At 40.1% G+C, this 23,515-nt stretch overlaps 2 protein-coding genes and 1 long non-coding RNA gene across 3 annotated transcripts in view; 1 reads left to right on the forward strand and 2 right to left on the reverse strand.

Moving 5' to 3' along the window:
• LOC143905236 (uncharacterized) lies at window positions 1–4,944 on the forward strand. The gene is made up of 8 exons (XM_077420522.1): window positions 1–900; window positions 1,097–1,971; window positions 2,212–2,343; window positions 2,597–2,712; window positions 2,808–2,953; window positions 3,104–3,222; window positions 3,541–3,874; window positions 4,101–4,944. The coding sequence occupies exons 1-8, from the start codon at window positions 634–636 to the stop codon at window positions 4,890–4,892; spliced, it is 2,781 nt and encodes a 926-aa protein (XP_077276648.1). The 5' UTR covers window positions 1–633; the 3' UTR covers window positions 4,893–4,944.
• Window positions 4,945–5,278: 334 nt separating this feature from the next.
• Window positions 5,279–7,172, reverse strand: LOC143905243 (splicing factor YJU2). Its single transcript, XM_077420536.1, has 3 exons — window positions 7,013–7,172; window positions 6,210–6,917; window positions 5,279–6,105 (listed from the first exon to the last, which is right to left on the reverse strand). The coding sequence occupies exons 1-3, from the start codon at window positions 7,034–7,036 to the stop codon at window positions 5,776–5,778; spliced, it is 1,062 nt and encodes a 353-aa protein (XP_077276662.1). The 5' UTR covers window positions 7,037–7,172; the 3' UTR covers window positions 5,279–5,775.
• A 1,683-nt stretch (window positions 7,173–8,855) lies between these two features.
• Window positions 8,856–23,515, reverse strand: part of LOC143905251 (uncharacterized) — a 53,080-nt gene continuing 38,420 nt past the window's right edge. Inside the window, exon 3 of the long non-coding RNA XR_013259148.1 lies at window positions 8,856–9,141. This is a non-coding gene — a long non-coding RNA (uncharacterized LOC143905251). The remainder of the gene's footprint in view (window positions 9,142–23,515) is intronic.

Here is a 23,515-nt window from a genome sequence, read left to right on the forward strand (position 1 = left end):
TCATAGTCTTAATTGAAAATAATTTTATTCTAAAATAATTATATAAAGATATTATACGAAGGTTATGTCAAAGTAATGCTGACTGTCAAAGTTTAATACCGGAGTACTCTCTCTCTGCATTTATACATATATTCTCTTTATGCGCATCTTTTTACATTTTTCGTATTTAAAAAGAAAGAAATATATCTTCGCGATATATGTTGAAGAAAGAGAGAAAACAAAAGAGACATTTAGAAAATTGTAGAATATAACTAAAAAAGAGCAAATTGTACAATATATTTGCTGTAGCATTACGTAAAATTCGTAATCGTTTTAATAAAAAGCATATTTATTTATATTCTCATATCTTTATATATAGAAAAAGCGGAAGATCGTCCATCGTCAAATACTTCAAAGAAATCTACGTTGAGTACTGGAAATAAAATTAAGAGTAGAATTCCAACAACTCACTTCGGACGAAATGGCATGCAAGTACGTTAATTATTTGGCGCAATACATCGCTAAATAGCTTTGTGTATAATAAAAAAAGATTCAATACCCTTACCTCTCATCAAATCAAATGCGACGTCGATCGTCAATATTCACAATAATAAATCTTAATTTAAAACAATTATTCATTGTAATTTACGAGAAATGTCTTCGATACTTGATCACTGCCTGTCAAACGTGACTCTTAATCTCTTTTTACAGGGCGACTCGATGAGTCATCCAACATACGAGGAGACTTCCAGCGGGATTAGCTCCAACAACTCCGCTCGTCGACCAAGCACGAACCTGAGTATGTTGCCGTCTAGAAAGCCGACGAACGCGGTCCCCGCGGAGAAGCGTCAGCTGGAAATACAATACAGTTCGAAAAGAATGCGATACACGAATCTGAAAAAGACGCTCGTCGATAAGCAAGTAACTATCGAGCGACATTGATTCTCCCTGAAAACGAGTTCTTATAGATAATTATAATTATGCGATTGTAGTTGAAGAATTTTTGGTAATTTTTTTTGAATGTATCAAATTAAAAACTTGAACAGTATTCAAAATAAAAGTAGGATAAAGAGGTAAACATTCTTGTAACATTCTTCTTCGTTGCGTGCGTCTGCAGAAAATCGCGCAAGATCTGTATGACGAGATGTCGAATCTGCGGGAGAAGATAATCGCGGCCGGCGGCAAGGATCCGGGCAAGATCGAGGAGCTAAGATCGCCTCAAGTGGAGTGCCCCAAGCAAAGCTCGCCGACGCCGATCGAGACAAACTCGCGATACGATTGCGCCGAGCAGCGGGAGCCAATCTGCATGGACGAGTCGGTGATAATCGGTGTGTCGCTGTTGCAAGATCAACTGCAGAATCTCTGCGACCGCTCCCAAGAGATCTGCCAACGCGCTCTGGACAAGAGCTCGTCGTTCGCGTCCCTCGTCAAGTCCTGGCTGACAGAATCGAGTCGACAGGACGAGGTGGGCAACGTGCTGGTGGATTATTCAGAGGTTGACGCGCAGCGGGCAAACTTCACGCGAGACAACGAGGAGATGAGAACGCAGCTGGACGATCTGAGGACGGTCCAGAAGGACTTCGTCGCCGAATTCGCGATGAGATCCTCGAGTCTGCGTAGCGAATACGACAATTATCGCGGGCGTGTGAAGGAGGAGAGGCCGAATGTCGATCGCGGAGACCTGCTGCAGGAGCAGTTGAGCGTCGCGCTGGAGGAGCTCAAGGCGGAGCGTGACAAGGCGAATCAAGGGAAGGACAGGACGAGAACGATGGAGCTGCAGATGCAAAAGGCGCGGGCGAAGATTCGCGAGCTGGAGGGGCACGTGGCTAACGAGGAGGTGAAATCGCAACAGCTGCAGAAGTCACTGGAGGCTCAGTTGAAGCAAAAGGACCAGGCAATGGAGCTGAGAGTGAAGGATATGCACAAGGCGATGAAGAGCAGCGAGGGCCTCGTGGCGAAGATGGAGAAGCAGCGCGACAGCTTCGAGTCACGGTTGTCCTTTTTAATTCCGCCCGAATTCTCGGCCCCTTTTAATCTCGACCTTTAAAAAGTATAAAAGCTAGTGTTAATTTTAAGTGATGGATAAATAAGGAAAGCTTTTTTTTTAAATAAAATTAAATTTCTATTAAAAAGCTTTGAAAAATTACTTATATCTTTAGCTAGATAATGAGGTTGAATAAAGGTAAGATTGATCTCCTTTATTCTGTATTTTCTTAAAGTTGCCTTCCTTAGGATGCTGGAGCTCAAAGAGAAGATGGCTCGCAAAGAAGCGGAAGCAAATGCTACTATTAAAGAGTTATCGGTAAAATTTGAAACGAACGAACGAAATTTGAACGCAGAGTTGGTAGAAGAGAGAGAAAAAAGGTGAGTTATAGGTTCGCCGCCTTTAAAAATTTCTATTAGTTTTGTCTTTCAATGTTATCTTTAAAGAAAAATAATTGTATAATTATTATATTATTCTAATATATTTCATGTACATATGGATAGTAAGAAATATTATATTTCACATTATTCATATATATATTTTCTTTCTTATAATTAAATAAATTCGGGAAATTCGCGAGATTTTTCTAAAAAAATTTCACTATAATTAATTCCAACATTACATTTATTGTAGACAACAAGCCGAAAATGCTCTAACTGAAATGGAAGAACGTTGTAAACATCTTGAAGAGAAGAGCCAGCTGCTCTGCGATCTCGCGAGTGAGAAGAGCAATAATATTGCTGTCACAGGTAGGTAAGCTTAGCAATTTCAAAGTATCGAGAAAATTTCTCGTTTACATTTTGAACGAAATATTGACACAATTATAAATATTTGCTGGTCAAAGCTTCAGATAATAATCACACGGAGAACGAGGTTTGCTTGTATAACGATCTCATGGCGGCCCGAGCCGAGCTAGAAAGACAGAGGAAAAAGATCGAGCAACTCGAGAGGGAGAAGCAAGAGATTGTCGCTGTGATGCATCAGGCGGCCGTTAGTTTGCACTACTTTCGGAAACTCTGCTTGATAAGAACTAAGAACCGTTCGATTCGCTTTCCCACGCTCGTTAGACCGTGATCTTCGTCTCCGATAGGTCGTTTTCAAAATTAATTTCAATTAATCGTCCTTTTCATTCGCCCACAGAGCCATGATAACGAAGACGAGACGAAGGATAGGCTGGCTGCCGAACTCGTAGCCAAGACTAATGATCTTCAGAACCTGATGCTGGAGCACGCTCGGCTTCAGAAGATTGTTAGATTCGAGTAAGTTTCAATATCATGTTAGATTTGCTATATCAAATATTTGAATATCATTTAAAATATCTCTGAACATAAAACGAAAAATAAATATTTTCATTTCAAATACAGTCAAACATGGTTTCTAAGAATATATTTATAATTAAAATGATTCTTTCTGTTCTACGTTATGTATTAGCATTATAGAAGCTAGATCGTTATTTCCTTACATTACAACGATCTTTCACATTGCGGGATAAAAAATATGTTTAATTCAGTTTTGATTTTTGCTTTTGAAGAGTTGGTTAATTTCGAATTCAGACGCTCAATTTTTCTACTATGTAGGCAAGAGAAAAATGAGGTGATGGAGAACCAGTTAGCCGAGGTTCAGCATCGCTTTCAGGCGAGATTGAAAGAAAATGGCAAAGCCCAGGGACTTGACACGATGGAGCTTCAGCAGCAGATTAGCGACTTGCGGAACAGCTTGGCCGAGGCTATTCAGCAGAACCAAGAGCTAGAGACCACCCTGACGCAGAAGCAACTAGAATTGGAGCAGCGCGATCGAGTGATGCGCGAACAAAGCAAATTCCTGAAAGTCCGGGACGAGCTGTTAAGTCTTCTTAAAGGGAAGCAGGCAAACGCGGCAAATCCTGACGAAAACTACAAAGATATCGATGAAGTAATGTTCGACGTTCCCTATATAGCCTTCTTTCTAATCTTCTCATATAATAAGTTAAATCCTTTTAATCCATTCTTAATCCAAATAATGGGAATCGAAATAGTAATATATCTCAAATCTTCCGGTTTGATGAATTATTTTTGTTATGTAGGTCATATTTCTCGGGATTCGATTACGATTTAATTCTATTGGATTCCAATGGTTTTTTAAATTTTCATATATTCAGATCAACAAGCAGATTGCGGCAAAGACGGAGGCAATCCAGGAATTGTACATCACGCTAGAGGGCAAGCAGATGCAAGTGATGCGACTGGAAAAGCTGGTGAAGCTGCTGGAGGATCAGCAGGATCGCGCACAGGCACAACGCACGCGACTCGAGCATCGCATTGCGCAACTGGAAGTGAGCTTGCGGGAGAAAAGTAAAAACGATAGCAACCGGTATGTCATGAGGAAGTATTTGCGTAAACCTCGATCGAGCATCGTCAACGATAGATTGTCGCGCGCTTTTTCTTGCGAGTCGAACCGAGCGTTACTAGAAACGCCGTATCAATACTTTTCGCGTCACGTGCCACCCACGAAGAGTTCGGATCCTCCGCCGAGAAAATTTCATCTTAACGACTGGTACCGTATTTCGTCCGATAAGGAAAAGGCTTTCATTTGCGAGCAATGCCGGCGGGAAGTTAATGAGAAATTCAGGGACGACGTAATCCATCACGTTGGAAATCGTCGCATTCGGGGATCTCTTTACGGTTGGTTGATGGATTCCACGGCTTTAGAAGCCCTCGGCGAGCCAAGGAGTCGCTTAAACAAATTTCACGGCGAGCTCAGCTCTGAGGAAGACGCGAATTGTTTCTACGGGATCGTTAATCCTATTGTGGTTCGTGATAAAGCGAAGGATTGTAACAGGGATTCACGTCGTTATCGCGAACAACATTATTGTCGGTATCGCGGTCGTCTGCCGAGGCGGTCTTTTCACGACGTCTCTCTTCGATGTAATCCGATTATTCGCGCGACGTAATACCATTATTTCTCATACAGTTCATTACAATGAGGCTTATTGCATCTATATTATAATTAATCATTTCATCCTGTTGTGTCGGTTTGAATAGAAAACTTCTCGAGAGATCATACCTGAGAAATGATATCATTTTATGCTTGATACGTAACGGTTGTTTCATGGAATTTGTTTAGAAATTTTATGATCACTTTTGCATTGACAATTAATTTTTTATTCACTAATTCAATAAGCTATGATAACATTGGTACTCGCAAGTAATATTTTTAGTAAATTAATCGTTGTTATTACAGATATAAATAAGTGGACGCTATTAACACACATTCGAGACAGACCATTCTTATGCGGACTTTTACTTGCATATTTTCTTTCATTGTAATATTATTGTAAAAGTTTTTTTTTTTAAGTTCTTTCTTGTCTCAAATGTGTTAATTATGTGGCCTGTTTTGGTAGGCTAGGTACTCCCTGCTTCATTTAACTCGACGACAAAGTTTCTTACAGAGTGCCTAGCCTCGCAAACAGATTGGATTACAATTTTTCTACATTTCTGATAATTTATCCTTTTATGTTTTAGGAGTAGAGCCTTTGGTATCCTGTAAGAAACTCTGTAATCGTCGGCACAGCCTATAAAGTATCAACCTGCGACTATATTGGATTTAACAAGAAATTATTTACATGTGCATGTCAGATATCTGTAATTCGCGTGTGTATACGTACCTAAAATAACAGTCTAAAATTTTACGTGATATACATATCAATCACACATTTTGAGACAAATAACGTGTTTATACGAGCGCGTTTTTGTAGACCCCGTTTATTTTGTACAATATTTATTCTATTGAATAAAAATATATAACATAAAAAATATATTTATTTATTTATTCCATTATTCGCTATCGTTATCGCTGCTACCTGAATAAGCACCTAATAACGAGAGACCATTGCCGACATTATCTGACTTAGTGTCTATATTTACTGTATTCGATGTACTCGTCGAAGTGTTAGGTGTTTGGTCTAACTGTAAAACTGTTTTCTTGTCGGGAGAAATAGCATTTTCGATCATGGAGGTTTTATTTTGTGACGACCTTGCGTTTATCTTTATACCAATATTACCTTTCTTGACCAAAGCGGACGAATTCTTTTTATTAGATAATAATCCCGTATATTCCGACCATAATGATGCTTTGGCAAGTTTTGAAGAATGTCCAGAATTTTCCTGCAAGTAAGCAATAATTATCATTAGTTTTCATGTTTTTGATAAAAATTTTTCCTGCAACAAACAATAAGTAAAATTCATTAAATGCAAGATTAAGACCTTACTGTTTCTTTGTCGTTAGCTTCGTCTGTTTTAAGTATTTTTGTAGGAGGTTGAACTTTTTCTTCTTCTTCTTCTTCTTCCAGGTCCTCAACTTCTTCTTCCACAACAGTCCCGGTTAATTGTCTCTTGCCAAATACAGATTTAATATACCGTTCATCCAATTCTTCTTGTTCCTTTTCTGTCCTCTGTTTAGCAGCTGCGGTGTCGTATTGTTCCAACATTTGATCATAATCTATGGTCTGCTGCCTTCGATTTAAATCCTTCAACTCCTCCAAAGATTCCAACAACTCCAGCTCTTGCTTCGATTGGAGCGTTCTCTTTTCCAGGAGCTTCATCGGATTGGTGGCCTCTTCCTCTTTCTCCTCGTCCTCCTCCCTTTGCGCCTGTTCCTCAGCTAGTTTCAACGCCATAAAATTTCTCGTGGCGCCTGCCTCTATCTCGTAATCCGTATTCTTCGGATCCGTCTTGAACGATATCTCTTGCAGGCAGCGGGTGCACTTAATGTAGAACCTGTAAATGCGTATCCCCAGATAATCGTCGCCCTCGACGTCCTCCTTACGCGCATTGAATTTCTTGCCCTTGTAGATATATTCACCGCATGTCTTGCAACGCATGTTGAACGGTGCCATCAGTCGCACGGTGTACTGGCGATTTCTCGCCAGTTTCATGCGCGGGATCTTCGACGGATCGAAATCCGGTGGATAGTATTTCTGGAATACGAGGAGATGAGAGATGAAGGTTGTTAAAGAGTGGACAAATGTGGATAAATGCAATTGCGAGAAGCAATTTCTCGTCTCGTACTTACGTTCAAAACTTTGCGCTCCGACATCTTGCGGCTCTAGTCCTCTAGGTGCGCGATTAGGCTTTGAAATGTATATCTTTCAAATAATTTGTGGACAGCAAAGCCGCAGCTCTTTAAGGTTAGGTCGAAAGATACAAACGCAAACGGGAGTACGGAGTGACGTAGTTCGGTTCGGCACGTTCGCCAACCGTGCGTCCACGTGCGTCAGCCAATGGGGTGCGTTCCATTTGGGCGCTCACGCGCTGTAAGCATCGCTCTTATCTTCGTTTGATATTCGATGCGCAACGAAGATAGAATGATGCTTCAGCGCGTGAGCGTTGGTTGCGAACAGAATGGATACAGGATACAGGATACAGGTAACAGGACATATATCTATTCGTCGCAGCATGTTTAATCGGTAAGGGCAATCGTTATGAATTACACGTGTATTCAGTCGTGTCTTAATATCTGACACTTGCGCGACGTAGATTCGACGATCGGTACGTCGTTGGCTTCTCAAAATGAATATTTTGCGAAATGCGTTTGCTCGAGATCTGTCGCGCGAGTAGTCGAGAGAGCGAAGTTTGTATTTTCCGGGTATCGCATTCCGCAAACGTTTATTCTTAACTTTGACTTGTACGCCGAACGTAATACAGTTTGAGTCCTGCGAATGATTGGCGTCGAGACTGTCGAGAGTGCCGTATACAGTTAATCATGTAATCGTATATATAATAGTTAATTGTGTTCTAGCGAGTGTTGGGTAGTGAGCGCCGTGAAGGAGCGGTCGCGGAGGAACGAGGGAGAACGAGGAAATTCAGGGAGGCGTCGCGGCGAAGCAACCACAAGGTGAGCAATTTGTTATTTATTTTATTATTTACTTGTGGACTTATTAAACGGTTTTCCCCGTGAGAACCACGCGATTGTAATGAGTATTCCATGCATCGGTTACATACAGTAATATTACGCACATATAATAACATATAAAATATTAAATATCTTTTTTTTTTACATTTAAAAGGCCTAAAATATTTCAATAAAATATTTGTAAAATTCAACATACTCGTAATATTTTACGTTTAAAAAATTATAACTATTTAAATTATAAATACGTATATAAAAATTAAAGATTCTATTCATTAAAAATTAGGGTGACGGCTGGCCTATAGAGGGTATTAGAGCGCCATTGCAGATTTGTAATCCGGAGCAGGTTGCAATAGTCGGGTTCGAATCCCGATAGGCCACTTAGAATTTTCTCAAGAATTTTCTCTGCTGTAACACGCTGCCCCCGCCACCTAGGTATCCCTAGATGGAAACTGGGCTCCGTCTTTCGGAAGAGACGTTAAACCTTTGGTACAAAGGGTTAAAGTGAGAGGAGAAGGGTTAGCATTGTGGAAGTTTGGGTAACGTTCCTAAGAAAAAACGCCTTGCAAACCCTGCGGGGAATAAGCAATACAGATAGTTTTTTTATTCATCAAAAATTTTAAAGCTTTTATATGAAAAGATTTCGTGTAGAGAGTTAAAAAAGTTAAATGCGTGTAATAATATTACTTTTTTAAATATTGAAAAATTTGAAATATTAATTTGGATATTTATTCAAATATATTTATATTTTACAGATCAGTGTGTGTTGCAATCGCCTGTTTTGATCACCTGTTGCAAGTTGCAATCATACAACTCTATTACTGCGCATCGCACTGGTAAGTGCATTCAATTAAATCCTATCTTAATCTGAAGGTAATGAATTTATAAAAATTATATGATACATGAATAAGATATAAATGTGAATATAATATGAGAGAAAAGCCGAAGATAATAAACAATAGTTTTTCTTAGCAATTATTAATATATAAAAAATTTTATTCGCAACGATAATAGATACAGTAGTCAAATATTAACAAACTTCTTGATATCAGAATGCATTTATTTCCTGGTTATTAATATATTTAAAATAATACAATTATCACACATTATTACATTATACAGTGATCTGAAAACGATTTACTACGTCAATGAATAATTATTTCCATCAGTAACAATTAATAAAATATATTATAATGCTCACCTTGCGATCTGTTACGCCCGCTTCTTCGACTTATATATAGGCTCCTTTTTTTTCCGTATTGCTATTTCTTCATGGCACTCACATCTGTTTCCTAAAACAAATAAAATATTTATTACAATTAAACGTGATTACAAGTAATCACTAGAATATAATAATCGTGTGACTTTGCCATATATCTTGTACGATATACTCTCGAAATTAATGACACGCGACGCGTACTTCATCCGCTCTTTATATTCTTACTCTTTCAACTCTACCGCATTATTTCCATTCTCGCGTATATACTTATATCTCTATCTATCTCAACCTGGTGTACCGACCTAAACGTACGTGTAATCTTATCTTTTACAGACTATTCCGTTTTTACCGAAGAATAGGGCAAGTAAACGAAATCGCCGCCGATTGCATAAACGGTTCGTTACGTCACATTTCCGGGAGTGCCGCTCGAAATCGTTGCATTTTCGAATAATGACAATTATAATCGTCGCATTTTCGCGAGTGCCGTTCGAAGACATTGAGATAACGCGGTTATCGCAGGCGATTTTTCCACGGACAAAATCGGGCGTTACGTTTCCGAAAGTGTATTAAATATCGCGCGATCATAGTTATCCGCGTTACGTGTGGTTTCAAACATTGAGGGAGCTGACAACCCGAGAGATCAGCCTGAGAGGAGGAGGAGGCCTAGGAGAGGCATCGGGCATTGGTGTATTTACATTTCTGGTAAGTGTTACTTTTTGTTTTTTGTAAAGATAATTTTTTTTCGTTTATCCTTCAGTTGTTTTATTAAACCATAATTCGGAAGTTAAATTAGTAACAAGAAACAACTTGAAAAGTTTGATTAAAGTTTATTCTAAAGTAAAGAACTTTCTCGAGATAGTATAATTAAAAAAAATATTAAATTAAATAACGAATAAGATGTTCGATGCGCGTAACAATTATTTAATCGATTTGATTATTTATATGTTACAGAAAATATCCACGCGAGAAGGAACATCTTCGCATCGAGGAAACACTGGACATCCCGAGCAGCCTGGAAGGCCTAGGTGAGGGCCTAGGAGAGGCATCGGGCGCGCGCGCCAGCGGAACAACTTTGCGGTAAATATTATTTATTTTGTGTAAAAGTAATTTTTTTGTTTGTTCTTGAGCCTATTTGTTTTACCATGATTTAGAAATAATAGTAAGTTAAAAGAAAAGTATTTTATAAAAATTGATTTTTGTAAAAATCATTTTCCGAAAATATATAATTATTTAAATAAATACCTAATTAAATAATGAATTTAATGCGCATGAGAATTATGTTTTAAGATATTAGATTTTTTGAACATTGTTTTAATATAAATTGTATATTTGTTTGTTACAGAATCAACGTAGCTACGTGGCAGATATAATTCCGCTGTTGCGCGTCAGGGTCGGTGAGTGATAAATTTTTATATCTATTGCATACATTTTTTAGCAAATTACATAATTACAATCAAATTATATAAATTTCTTTATAATTATAAAATAAATTTGCTTGTTTTTAGTACTTTGGAATGTATGTATATTATAATATAATATAAGTCTGATATAATAAGGTACTGGTATTTTTATTCAGACTAACAATAAGTAGTAAAATAAGCAGTAAACGTAATCACAACTCTCTCGCGAGCATGTCAGATGTCGAATGTCAGATCGAGCTTCGTGCATATGCAGCGGCGCTGCTACAGTGCTACGTCGACGGGCTGTCCCGTCTCGTGGCGTCTTCTAACGGAAAAAATGTTAGCTAGAAATTTTTCCATTTTTTAATTTTGTAAAATTTGGCAATTATACATTTTGAGATGGAATATCTCAGCATAGACGACTATGGAACAAAAGTAAAAACGAATTTGTTATATATAATATGAAACCAATAAATCGATTAAAGTCACTCAGAAACGCATTGTTTCAGCCATTATATAGCTGAACGATAAATCTTGTCTGCGATATATCAACTATAATTGGGCGCTAAGTATAGCGCCTGTGCCTTGCGTCGCGCGTACAGTTGACATGAGAGAAACACTACCGTATTTCTTGATTAATATTAAATCTAATTATACTATAGTAATTAATATAATTATATAGGTTTAATAATTTATTCCGCGGACGCAACGCGGGCGTTTGACCGAACAACGGAAGAAACGGCCTCCATCGCATGAAAGCGCGTCTGCGGTACGTTTCGCGGAACGGGATTCAATTCGGCGCCGTATACGGAAAAAGGTATTCACCGTATGAGATCATGCAAGGCGGACCATGAAACGCGCTGCGCCCTACCACTACGCTGGGCCGTGTCCCTCACTCTATTCCGTCGTGCGCCCATGTCAAAACACGCTGCCGCGCAGCAACGTCTTTCCTCGTACTAAGCACGGTATTTTTCCGTGCATCGCACCGGCTTTCGCGTTGCGAACGTAGCACGTCGCTGGGCCGTGTCCCTCACTCTCTTCCGTCGTGCGCCCGCATGTCAAAACACGCTGCTCGCGGCGCTCGCGCAGCAACGTCTTTCCTCGTACTAAGCACGATATTTTTCCGTGCATCGCACCGGCTTTCGCGTTGCGAACGTAGCACGTCGTCAAGCGCTGCGCGATATTTCGACTTTCGTATGGGACTGAAAATCAAATAACCGAAAGGAGAAAGGGAGGCACATAACGCCTATTTAAAACATTTTTATTTTATCATTATTATTATCAGTATTACATAAAATAATATCAAGTGTAAAATAATTATTATAAATTGATTTATGTTCTATGTTTTATGAGTGTAAAATTTTATTCATACAACAAACTGTTTTTGAGCTACTTTGGATAGTAGTATTTACTTTTGGAATTAAAATATAATTATGAACTTACCAGTGAAAAAGTGTAAAAGATCTCCAACCTTCCACTGATTTAAAATATTCTTCAACGAGTCTTCACTCATATTAAAAAATCGCAAGTTTCCACTCTCTCAGTCCCACATGAAAGTCGAAATATCGCGCAGCGCTTGACGACGTGCTATACGTTCGAGGAACGTACGAGGAAAGACGTTGCTGCGCGAGCGCCGCGAGCAGCGTGTTTTGACATGCGGGCGCACGACGGAAGAGAGTGAGGGACACGGCCCAGCGACGTGCTACGTTCGCAACGCGAAAGCCGGTGCGATGCACGGAAAAATACCGTGCTTAGTACGAGGAAAGACGTTGCTGCGCGGCAGCGTGTTTTGACATGGTATACGTAAATCTCAACGGGCGAGGGTTATTCAGTGAGGTGCGAAGTCGCTCAAATAGATCGACTCGGGTCGCTTGATCGCGTTCAGAACCGAGCTTTGTGCCTCGGCAAGGCATTGTGCCCGGAAACGTCGCAATCAGCCTTCGCGGAATTAGAAGAATACGCTCGCACGAACGCTCGTCTCTTCATACGTCTCGAACGCGTTCTTCTATAGAATTTGCGTGCGAATTAACTCGATCTTCTGATTATATCTAGAAGCGGCTCCTGAGATATACTATCATTTAATCGCGCATTTTTCTTTGATGCAGATTCTGGCGTCTGATAGATTTCCAAATTCTTGAAAAGAGAAATGTAGCTAAATTTCACGACATTCGTCTCGCTAAAGAGAAGATCTATATTTTATGTACTTGAAAATGTTATCTGAACAAGTGACTTTTGCACTTATGTCCTTCGGATTAAAAAGTTCCGCTAAACATTAAGAGTTAAATTGAACGAGAAATTTAAAGAGATCTAGCGATTGAAGCTCGCTCGACTCTAATGCAGCGTGTAAGATTGAGAAAATCTAATAACATTCTTGGAAAAATTAAACATATATTTTTAAATATATATGATTTTCTCTTAAAAATATTTCATAAACACCGGACTTTTTTGTTCATAAGCTCCACCCATTCTTGTCTTTTCGCATTCGTTTTCCCATTTTTCAGGTTCGTTCCTCCTCTCCTTCCAATGCGATTTCACGGCGATAAATCTAACAGTACGCTTAAAAGCACACCACCTAAAAGCACTTGTAATCCATGGCCGGCAAGCGCGAACAGTATATTCCTCATCCGGTCGAACCTACCGCGTCGGGGATTCTTGGTCATTGGATATCCTCCGGTTATCCCTTCGGGGTCTCATGGACGGTGGTGGATCGCACCCCCGAAAACGCAGCCCGTCGAACCTGCGTCGAACAGAGAACAGTATGGGTGCGCAAAGAGAATCGAGAGGGAGAGAGAGATCGACGCGGAGAAAGAAGTAGGAAAGAGGGAACGCAGGGAGAGATCCCGCTCTCGCGGAGGGCACATGAAAATATTTCTCGGAATGCCGAAAACCGAAACACGAGCCGTCCGGAGTTCTCTTCCTCCTCATCCTCGAGAAGGGACGCCGGCGGTCCTCTGTGTGACATCGGAGATCGCCGTCATTTCGCGGTGACCGCGCCTCTCGTTCTGCTCCTCTCCTCCACTTACTTCCTTCGCCGTTTTCTCCTTTTATTTTTTATCGTTGTTTGCTCGTTCTCGCGCGCGGATACGGCGAATCACTGCGTATTTCACACATGTACATATTACGTGGCGTTCGGGTTTTATATATAGGTTACGATTTTTCCCTCTTCGAGAACAACGACGCGTATATTTCTTTTAACATCGATCAATCCGCTGAAAAAAGAAATTTCGCGATCGATTATCGCTCAATCGCGACCGCTATTGCTATAGATTCGACTGTAGTGCTAAATTTCCTGGGAACCTGTCGGAATTTCAGGTTCATTTGTCCGTCTTTTGAGATCAACGAGCACTTTGTGGGATATTGTCGGCGAGGCATCGTTCGAAAATCCGTGTTCTTAAAGAATCTTAGAGAAACGTTGCACTTCAGTCAGCTTCTTCTTCATGCCTACCTGAACATTCCCACAGGTTGAGAATTTCTAGTTGAATGGCGGGAGTATTGAGACAGTGACCTGGTCCATGGGTAAATATATTCAAGGCTTTCGAAGAATTGTCGTTTCTATACACACTTCACGGTGCGTCCGGATCGAAACAGGTCGTACACCATGTAAAAATAATCTTCCACGAGCAAACGGCTGTCATTACCTATCGACACCGTTATTTTAATTAATCGCGCATAATATTCTTTCGTATAAAAGTGATATAGAGATGAAAGAGATTAAAAAGAAAAAAAAAGAGTAGAAACATACGCGAATCTAACTCGTGTTTTATAGCGATTATTTGATTTGTATAAATTGAATTTGATTTAATTTATATTAATAATTAAAAATGTATTGTATTGACGAAGTTTCACATTTAGGATCAAATTGATGCCTGTGACTGCCAGGAAATTATTATTAACTTTAACAGTAATGATTTTGGCAATTCAAAATTAAATTCATATAAATTAAAATATATGTTTTTGGAATATTTTTTGATAGTGACAATTTTCGAGTGCTTTGCATAATATATATATATAAGCGCAATTTTTATTAAATATTTTTCTATAAATTACTGTAATACGTCTGGATATTTCGTAACTCGTAGAGTCGGACTTTCGGCCGCTAGATGGCTATAAACTTGAGCTACACAACGATTATTTAATGAATAGTTTTAAGAATTTTTTGTTAAAATTGTTTTATATTTGTATTTAATTATTCTCAGTACAATCAGAAAATATACTACTAAATTCAACTGTAATAATTTTGGGTAATTAAATTAAAAATACAAGCGAATTGCTTGTTTCTCGATATCGATCGCAATCAATACGGGTGTTTTAAAAGGACGGAATATCGATTGTGCTATCAGATAGTCTGAAACTTCCCGTGAAAATTAATCATTCTATCTGACGCTTTACCACTAGATTAATCTTGTAGGGAAGAGACGTCGACTATCTTTTTGCAAAATTTTACAACTTTATTAATACCAATTACTTGTAATAAATTATATTTAACATTTTGAAAGAGTCAACACATAATGATGTATATTGAATGTGTCGTATTTATCGAGAAAAAATATACATTTTTATAATTTTTTACAGTTACTCGTGCAAATTACTTCTATATTTACCGCTTCTTATTGTGTTATGTATATTTCGATTTAGTGCTCCGATTCAAGGGTATACCGTCAATAACGTTAATTCAATCGATAGATTTGCGGTAAATACACAAATGATTCATAAAAACTAATTAAAAATATTATTTACCCTCGTGATATAATCAATGAAGAGATAAAGAACGCGTAATTTATAAAATAGTTTTAAATAAGCTTTACCGAAGAACTTTTAAAGAGCAGCTTAAAAAAGGCTGGCATTTAAACGGCTGCTATTATTGTTTTTGCACCTGGAAGGCGTACGGAGAACCGGTCTATAAATATCCGTCCGATTGCGCCGTCGAATGAATTAGACTTTACGGGTTTTTAAATTGCCGCCGTCATTTTTAAAGACCGCGGCGGCCGTATCTGTGGCCGTAATTGTATACGCGCGCGACCTATTTCCCTCCCATCGACGCGTACGCGTACGCACTATCGCTGACTTACGATTACTTGGTCATCGCTATGATACAAACACCAGTCCGTACGGTCGTAACGCGAGATACGCCCGCTCGGGCTTACCTGCCCTGTATGCGATAAAGGTAGCACGTCGCAAGGCGATAAGACACTTCCACGGTCTGGCTGGCCTCATACGGCCAGGTGACAATCACCCGTTGCGCAGCGGGGTATACCATAGTTCTTGCGTCTCCGAACGCGAGTACGAGGACCGATAGCGCTATTTGTCGTGCGCAACCGGCGAGAAGGAAGCATGCAGGCCGCTTATGAAACCGCTGAGAGCGTGAGAAACTGGTTCGTGCTGTGACGGCTACGTCGGCAACCATGTAAAAAAACCAGATGAGCCGAAAGGAAAAGTCGCAAATATCTCTGTATATTTTTCTTATTCGTATCAGCTTCGAATAAACGAGGTACAATTACAGTACATAATATCGCGAATTACAATGTAAAAGATTCTCTTCTTTTTTAATATAGAAGAAGAAATGATTTAATATAAAATAATACGGAATATCAAGATTGAAGTATCGAGGGCGAACATCTTGTTCGAAAATACAAGCGCAACGCGATTAGCAACATTTAGCTTAGTCTGCCATCACGATATGCGTGACGAAGCGTTGCGTCGAAGCAAAATAGATTCTCCTTCGGCAAATTGATCTTGGAAAAGCACGTCTCTCGGGTCGGAAACGTACCATCTCTCGACGGGGTTTGAGGCTTCGGGATCGCCGTGTATTCGGTTACCGCGCCTCGTCCGTGAAATCCTGTTTGATCCCACGGTCCGGCTGGAAGGAAGAAGGCCTCCCCGATTCGTATGTGATAAACGAAAAAACTTGCCGCGTAACTGCAGCACCTACGTGACACCCTGGCTAAAGAGATTATCGGATTCCTCTCCGGGCGGCTCTCTCTGCTCATCGCTTTCGCTCTCTGCCTCTGCCCAAGGCATCAAAATACCGGCGAAATGAATGGATATCACTGCCGTGGACCAAAACTTCGCATAAGCGGTCGCGTCGAGAAGTTCAACATGCGATCGAGGGAAGTCCGAGAAATACCGCAGCGAAGAATAAAGGGACGGAAATAACGAAAGTGGTACGGCCGTCGTATCTGAGTGCCCCGTCGGTTGCTCGCATGCGTTTCGGATTTGCAAAAAGAAAATATCGGTATAAAGGATTTTTTAACATCTTCTGCAAAGCTATTATAATGTTAAATCGAGATTAATGGAAGACACTCCCTGAAAAGAAATATCAACGCAAAACCGATATTCTAAACATTAATAAAAATAGAAACTATTAGGTTTATTCTAATAAAGATAAATTTCTAATATGCGTCAATTATTGAATTCTCTACACATATATTGATGAAGTATTAATGTTATTTAGATACATAAAGATAACTCGTGTCTCGTGTGTATCATCGCAAAATATCAGCTTTCTCGAATACTTCTCTGAAATTTTAAATGCCCTCGGACTCGCTTTTCGCTCGCGCTGAAAGCGGAGCGGCGCGGCGTTCAGGACCCAGGGATCCTTCGTGGCGATCCCTTTTTTCTCGGGCCCGTTTCTCGGGCCCTACGGCCCGTTCGCACGACGCAGGATTCCGAAGCGTGCGCGACGGGCCCCCCCGCATCGCCGGATTCCTGCGTCGGATGCGCCGGCGATCGCGCCGCGCCGCACCGAAACAATCGCCGTTGCATTCGGAGCACACATCCTGCCGTCGCGATTCCGCAATTAAATTAATGGTCGATGCGGTGGCGGCCTTGCGACGTATCATGCGACGATCGATAACCCGAGAAACCCCTCGTCGCGTATTCTTACCGATACCATTATTCATCCAGTCTCGAATGCCTGTTGATGCTCTGTCCGCTTAGAAAATGCTCAAAAGAAACAAGATATCGAAACCACAATGCTATCGTATTTTCAAAGAGATGCTACGATTGATACTCCTCCTTTCTTTCTTTGTCGCCCTTTATAGATATTTTTTAAAATTATTAAAATTTATACATATATATTTTTTAGCGCGTTCTACCATTTGTTGCTATAAGTATGCTGCACATGAAACGTGTTGTCTCTGACAATTTACCAGACATTCTAGGTAGAACTCGATATTTACATTCCAAAGATTTTGATACATTACGAATTTGAGCGTCCCGTTACGACAATCTGGAACTCTTAATGATTCTTCCTAATAGGCCCAAATAATTGAAATTCCAACGACAATTGCACACGCGGAAGTTTAATTCCGCGATAAGAATTTAGCAGAAAACGACAAAGACGAGAGAGAAAAGTGGATTAACGTAGAACTGCGCGGCAGAAAGATTGACACAAGAGTTCGTCTTAATCAGTTGTGCTTTCGCTATTATCGGAGACTCGATAATCATTTTATCGGTTATGCGCGGTATTAGCATCGCATCAGGCAGTTAGTTTAGCATCTTTCTTTAGTGGATTTTTTTTCTAGCGATTCAGGAATTGCGAGGAGCAGGGATGACCGGTTTAACCAGACCGGCCGCGACTGATTTCTAAATTGATCCTTTTGGTGTCCCGAACTCTTTAAACGCAACGGGTCCAGTTTCCACTCCGGATCAGCTCGTGGACTACGACGAACGAGCAATTATCGAACATGCCGAGACGCGATCCTCGCTCGAAATTGTCAGGAAGATTTAATACTAATCCGCCGAAAATAGATTTTAAATAATCGACTTGTTACTAATTATTATCGGTAATTAACGATTAATTATCAGTGTTTAATCAATATTCCTAAAATTTCTTGACATTCCTGATATTTAAATGTACCAAAAATATATTTGCCAAAATTATACGTCCTACTTGCACAAACAAAATATCAGACAATATATGGATTAGACTCACTCATAATCCAAATAATGTAAAATAGGCGATACAAAGTGCTTATTTAAAAGATACGTAAGCATCTCGAATTCAAAGTATGTGAAAGCAAAATTAAAAGAATTTAAAAAAATTTACAAGATATAGAAAATTCAAGAATTAATTTTAGTAAATTAAGTTTTTTTTAGAGAATACAAATGAATAAAATTTGAATAAATAAAAATTTCTTGAAATTTTAGTTCTGAAAAGTCCCGAGTAATATTTCCTTAGCTCGAAAATGTTCAAAGAATTCGTAGCAAGTATAATTTAGATGCGAATTAATAATTAAGTTAAATAATCGTCAGTTCTCACCGACACCTCGACGTCGTGCTTCAAAATTCGCCAGCTCTTTACTCCCCGGTTGTTGATTAACGACCACTATGGGAGGCGCGGGTATTCGGGTACAATGAACCCCCATTAAATTGCTAACATTGTACGGCAGCGTCCGAAAAGGATTATTGAGTTCGCCGCGGACAAGATTGATCCCCGACCGGGCGAAGCATCCTTTTGGTAAAAAGCCGCGCGAAAAAGCGGCATTACCTGCGCAAACGCGCGCACTATAATGATGGCCGTCGAACCAATACTTCCTCGTAATTTTCCAGCAAAGCAGATAATGTTGTTTGGATCAAAGGTATCCGATATCCACTTTAAAACTTTTTTTGCGACTATAACGCAGTTAGAACTTAGAATAAACGCAATATTGAAAATATTGATACGCATTGTTATATAAAACTTCTACTTACAATTAGAATTATTATATTTATTACAAATTGTTAGATTATCATCGTGCACTTTAATTCCGCGCTTGGGTTTTGATCGGCATTTCTTTTTCTTTAATATTGCGATTTTATACCCAAAAGCTTTCGATAACTTTCGTAAGAATATCCACTCATTTTGTACTTCGCCAAGTACACGTTTTGACTCAGCAAGACACGCCCGCTCTCTTCGCTGAAAAAGCCGGCGTGTTTGCAATCGGCGAACCGTGGTACACCACAAAGTGACTTTGAGAATAAACGGAAAGGGTGTCTAACGGCGTCGAATCGTAAGTATACGCCGTTTCGCGAGGGATGTATGAAACATGAAATTTTACCGAGGCGAAACTTCGAGGTCGGGCCCCCATTACGACGCCGCGGGGCAGAATGATAATTTCGGCGCGCCCTTACGCCACGCAATGATAAAAATGTGAGAGAGAATGGCGTAGTACGACCTTGGTTTTATTTTCTCATTGTAAAATTGACGGTTCCAGACAAGGTGTACTCCATAGATTGGAGCTCCTAGTGTCATTCTAATTTCTCGAAGGATTAAAGACTTATTGAAACTTATGTCATACAATATCTGAAAGTTGATTTAGAATTAAAAGACAGAAGGAAGAAGTCATAACTTCTCTGGGCCTAATAATATTCTACGATCGATCGCGCATCATCGTGTGTCTATCTATATACAAATCGCATTGAAGGAAAAAGACAAACGGATCAAGGGGCGTCGCACCGTTTATCTCTTCGCGGAAAATGGTTCGAGGGGAGAGCATTGTTAAGGCGGCATGTCGCCGGCTATAAATAAAACATGATACTCGCGTTGCGCTGCGGGTCGGGTGTGTATCGCACGCAGCATGACCGGATGATGTGGCTTCGTCTGAGATGCCAGCGAGATCGGCGCGGCGCGGCGGCGCGCCGCGGCGTGATCTCTCTCGGCTGGTGAATGACAGCTTCCGATGCTGGTGGTGGTGGTGGTGCATGATTACTGGCTACGACAAAGGAGCTGGCTAATCGAACACACGTGCCGTATTTTTTCACCCGCGCGCCGAGGAGTCGGCATTCTCACCCGATCGCGCGAATCCCTTCTCGCGATCAACAAACACGGCGAGTTCGTGCTCGCCAACGCATCGCGCCGAATGTTTGTGAACATCCTATCGAGTGCTGGATACATAGTGACTCTCTCGCGAATAAAATGTTACGCGAACGAACGAATGAATGAATGAATGAACGAATGTTGCGTTTTTTTTTCTTCTCTTCGCGAAGAATGCCTCTCGTGCGATGGCATTTTGCTTCGCGGGCAGAACTATGCAAATATTGTAAAATTTGCAAGTAACGATGTTAACCATTGAATTTTTTAGCATAAACTAGAAACAGATACGTATATTCTGTGCGGTTGTATGTACAGAATTGTAATAAACGAAGGCAATTCTTTTCAAAATTTAATTAGGGCCGCGGTTTATAAAAGCTATCAACATTTTAATATAGTTGGTTAAGAAAACATTATTTCTGTCTTTCGTAATATCAAGTGCCTAAATAGATATCCCGTATATGTTTGAGATATTAAGATGGAAAGCGATGGAAAGCACTGATTCGCTAGGTCGCGAATGTGGCGAAGGAAGAATGAAAGAGCGTTGTAATATTGATATGATTAAATAAAGTAACGAATGGTTGTCGTAATAAAGAGAGGATGCCATAAGCATGGTATTGCACGCCTACATCAACCAGACAACCTCGAATGGCATGTTCGCGGTCCAAGGTATAATCACATGAAAAGTCGTGCACTTATATATCAGGCCGTTTCCCACGCCCACATATTCGGCGCAAAGATTATCGCGCCGTGGAATGTTTACACAGACAGTTTATTCTATACTCTAAAATTTTATTGCTCTGCCATTAACCCATATCATATCTCACAAATTAAGACAAAATTGTCATCGTTATTTTGTACTTAAATCCTAAGTTTTATTGGAAATACAGCTGCATGCAAAACAGGTTATTTTATCATAAAAAAATATTATTGAAAAATAATAACGAGATATAATTGTGAAACATGAAACCATTCACTATTCCTAGAATTTTTTATTTTACGGTTAATATTGCATATATTGCGGATTAATAAGTTCTTAGAAATTAACGGATTATTTAAAGAGATTAATATTTCGGGGTAAAAATTCGTTTTTCGCAAACAATTGATTTCTTTCGACGGATTCCTGTAGGGTCGATTAGACGTTCGCAGACTCACGGACTGTCGCGGGCAACCGTTGTTCTTCCTCATCAATTTACAACGGATGCAGCCTCGTAATTGGTATGCATCCTTGCTTCACTCAACCTGTCTGGCGCGCTAGTATCACATTGGTAACAACACTTGTCTCTTCCTTTCTTCCTCTTCTTCTACGTCTTTAAGCTAAAAGTCAGCTCTGAGAATCTCGCCAAGTTAAAGTATTTGTTGCCAGTATCTACTCTTCTCATGTGTGACCACGTATGATTTTTTTATATTTTTTATTTAAAATATATAGTATATATATATATATATACTATATAGTAATATATATATATATATATAATATATATATATATGCTTTTAAATTCTAAGACTTGGATGAATGGCATTTAAATTCCACTTGTAATTAACCTTTAACTCGCGATGTCAGTTACTGAAACGGCTCATATTTCTTGTATTTCTGTTATAAATGTTATTTACAACCACCTGTTAAATATCAAGAAACGTCTAGCTTTAAGATATGCCGTTTCTTGCTCAAGTATTTTTACGAGCATTCCATCCCATATTTCTCATAAAGCCGAAAAGTAGTTTCTGAAATACGGAAAGACGATGGTAATGTCGCGATTTAAAAAGTTAACGTGTATTTTTGTCCTTTCTTATGAATAATATATATTTGTGGAATATATATTAAGAAAAAATAAAAGACTTAGTTATTTTAATTGTGTCCGTGACCTTGTCTATCTTTTGCTATCTCTCTCTTCTTTACTTCTCTATTTTACAATACGCCTCTGTGCTTAATTTTCCAATTTTTACCAAGTTTAGAGGGTAACAACCAAATTAATACGTCACTCGCGCGCATTCGCCGCCATTATATAACACCGCACCTCGCATCTTTCGAGAAATGCGAGCTTCTCTCGCGTCTACCGGATCCAATGTCGGTTTGTTCTCTCTCTCTCTCTCTCTCTCTCTCTCTCTCTCTCTCTCTCTCTCTCTCTCTCTCTCTCTCTCTCTCTCCTTTCTTCTCTTTCTTGAGGTTCTTTCTACCGGTTAATACCGCGCGCCTCGTGTGTGGCACACGTGATTTACATGTGAGCCGGCGGCCGGCGACGGTGCGATGGCACCACGGCTTTGTGTGGCGCGAAGCGCGAGTGCGAGCGCGCCCGGGATCGGCGTCAGCGAAGCCTTTTATACGTGGAAAAGGCGTTAGCCGGTGCAGGCAGGATGTTTCGGCGGGACTCGTGAAGGAATTGCCGGCGAAGGAAGGACAGTCCGTTACGAAGGACGTGAGGAGCGAAGGGCAGGAGGAGAAGAATGACCACGCATGTTTCACGGATACGGGTTTCGCGAATCTTATTGTCTCGCGCGCTCGCGCGCGCGCGCGCGCGCCCGCGCCACATTTGCTTAGCAATCGCAATTATAATAGCTCCCGCGGCGACTCAATGGCCGTCTTTGTTACAAGTGCAAACCTTATTTGCAACTAAGACTTCATCTTTGCGAGGCTTAGAGATCCCGAGATCGTATAGAGCGAAGATAAGAGGAAAATGGAGATTTAAATCGGTGATCTTTCTTAATCTTTGTTGGTTCGTGCTCCGAGTACTATGTATGAAAGAAGACTGTGGCAATACAAGAAACGCAATTTTTCAATTTCTTACACAGATTAATAGTTACAGAAAGTTTTGTATATTTTTTTTTTATTGAAAGAACATCACGAGTTGAAATTTTATTACTCGCAATTCAAAAAACATTTATTTAAGACGTTGAGAAATTTTGAATTGTGACGATCTTCTTTCAAGGAACACGATTTAAATCTACCGCTGTGCCCGAGAGACGTCTGAGAATGTCCATGCTGGATGTCTGCGCATGCAAAAGGCTGTCTCTCATTCCTCGTTCGCCTTCGTTGCGAGAGACCGCGAGGTAGGCCTCCCGCGATCAGAAACATACCGCACAACGCGGTGCATTTTGCACGTGGACAATGATTTGCAACCGCGCGCGTGTAAGACACGTGCAATCAGCGTTACTACGTGCCGCGTCGCGTTGCGGAAACATCGCACGACTGTCGTGCGAGAAGATCCCGCAGCGGCGTCTTTCTTCGTGTCTTTTATGTCTCGGTATTCGCTCGGCAT

Source organism: Temnothorax americanus, unplaced genomic scaffold (genome assembly GCF_048541705.1).
Source record: "Temnothorax americanus isolate GAGA-0224 unplaced genomic scaffold, ASM4854170v1 Scaffold6, whole genome shotgun sequence".
Classification (NCBI taxonomy): Eukaryota; Metazoa; Arthropoda; class Insecta; order Hymenoptera; family Formicidae; genus Temnothorax; species Temnothorax americanus.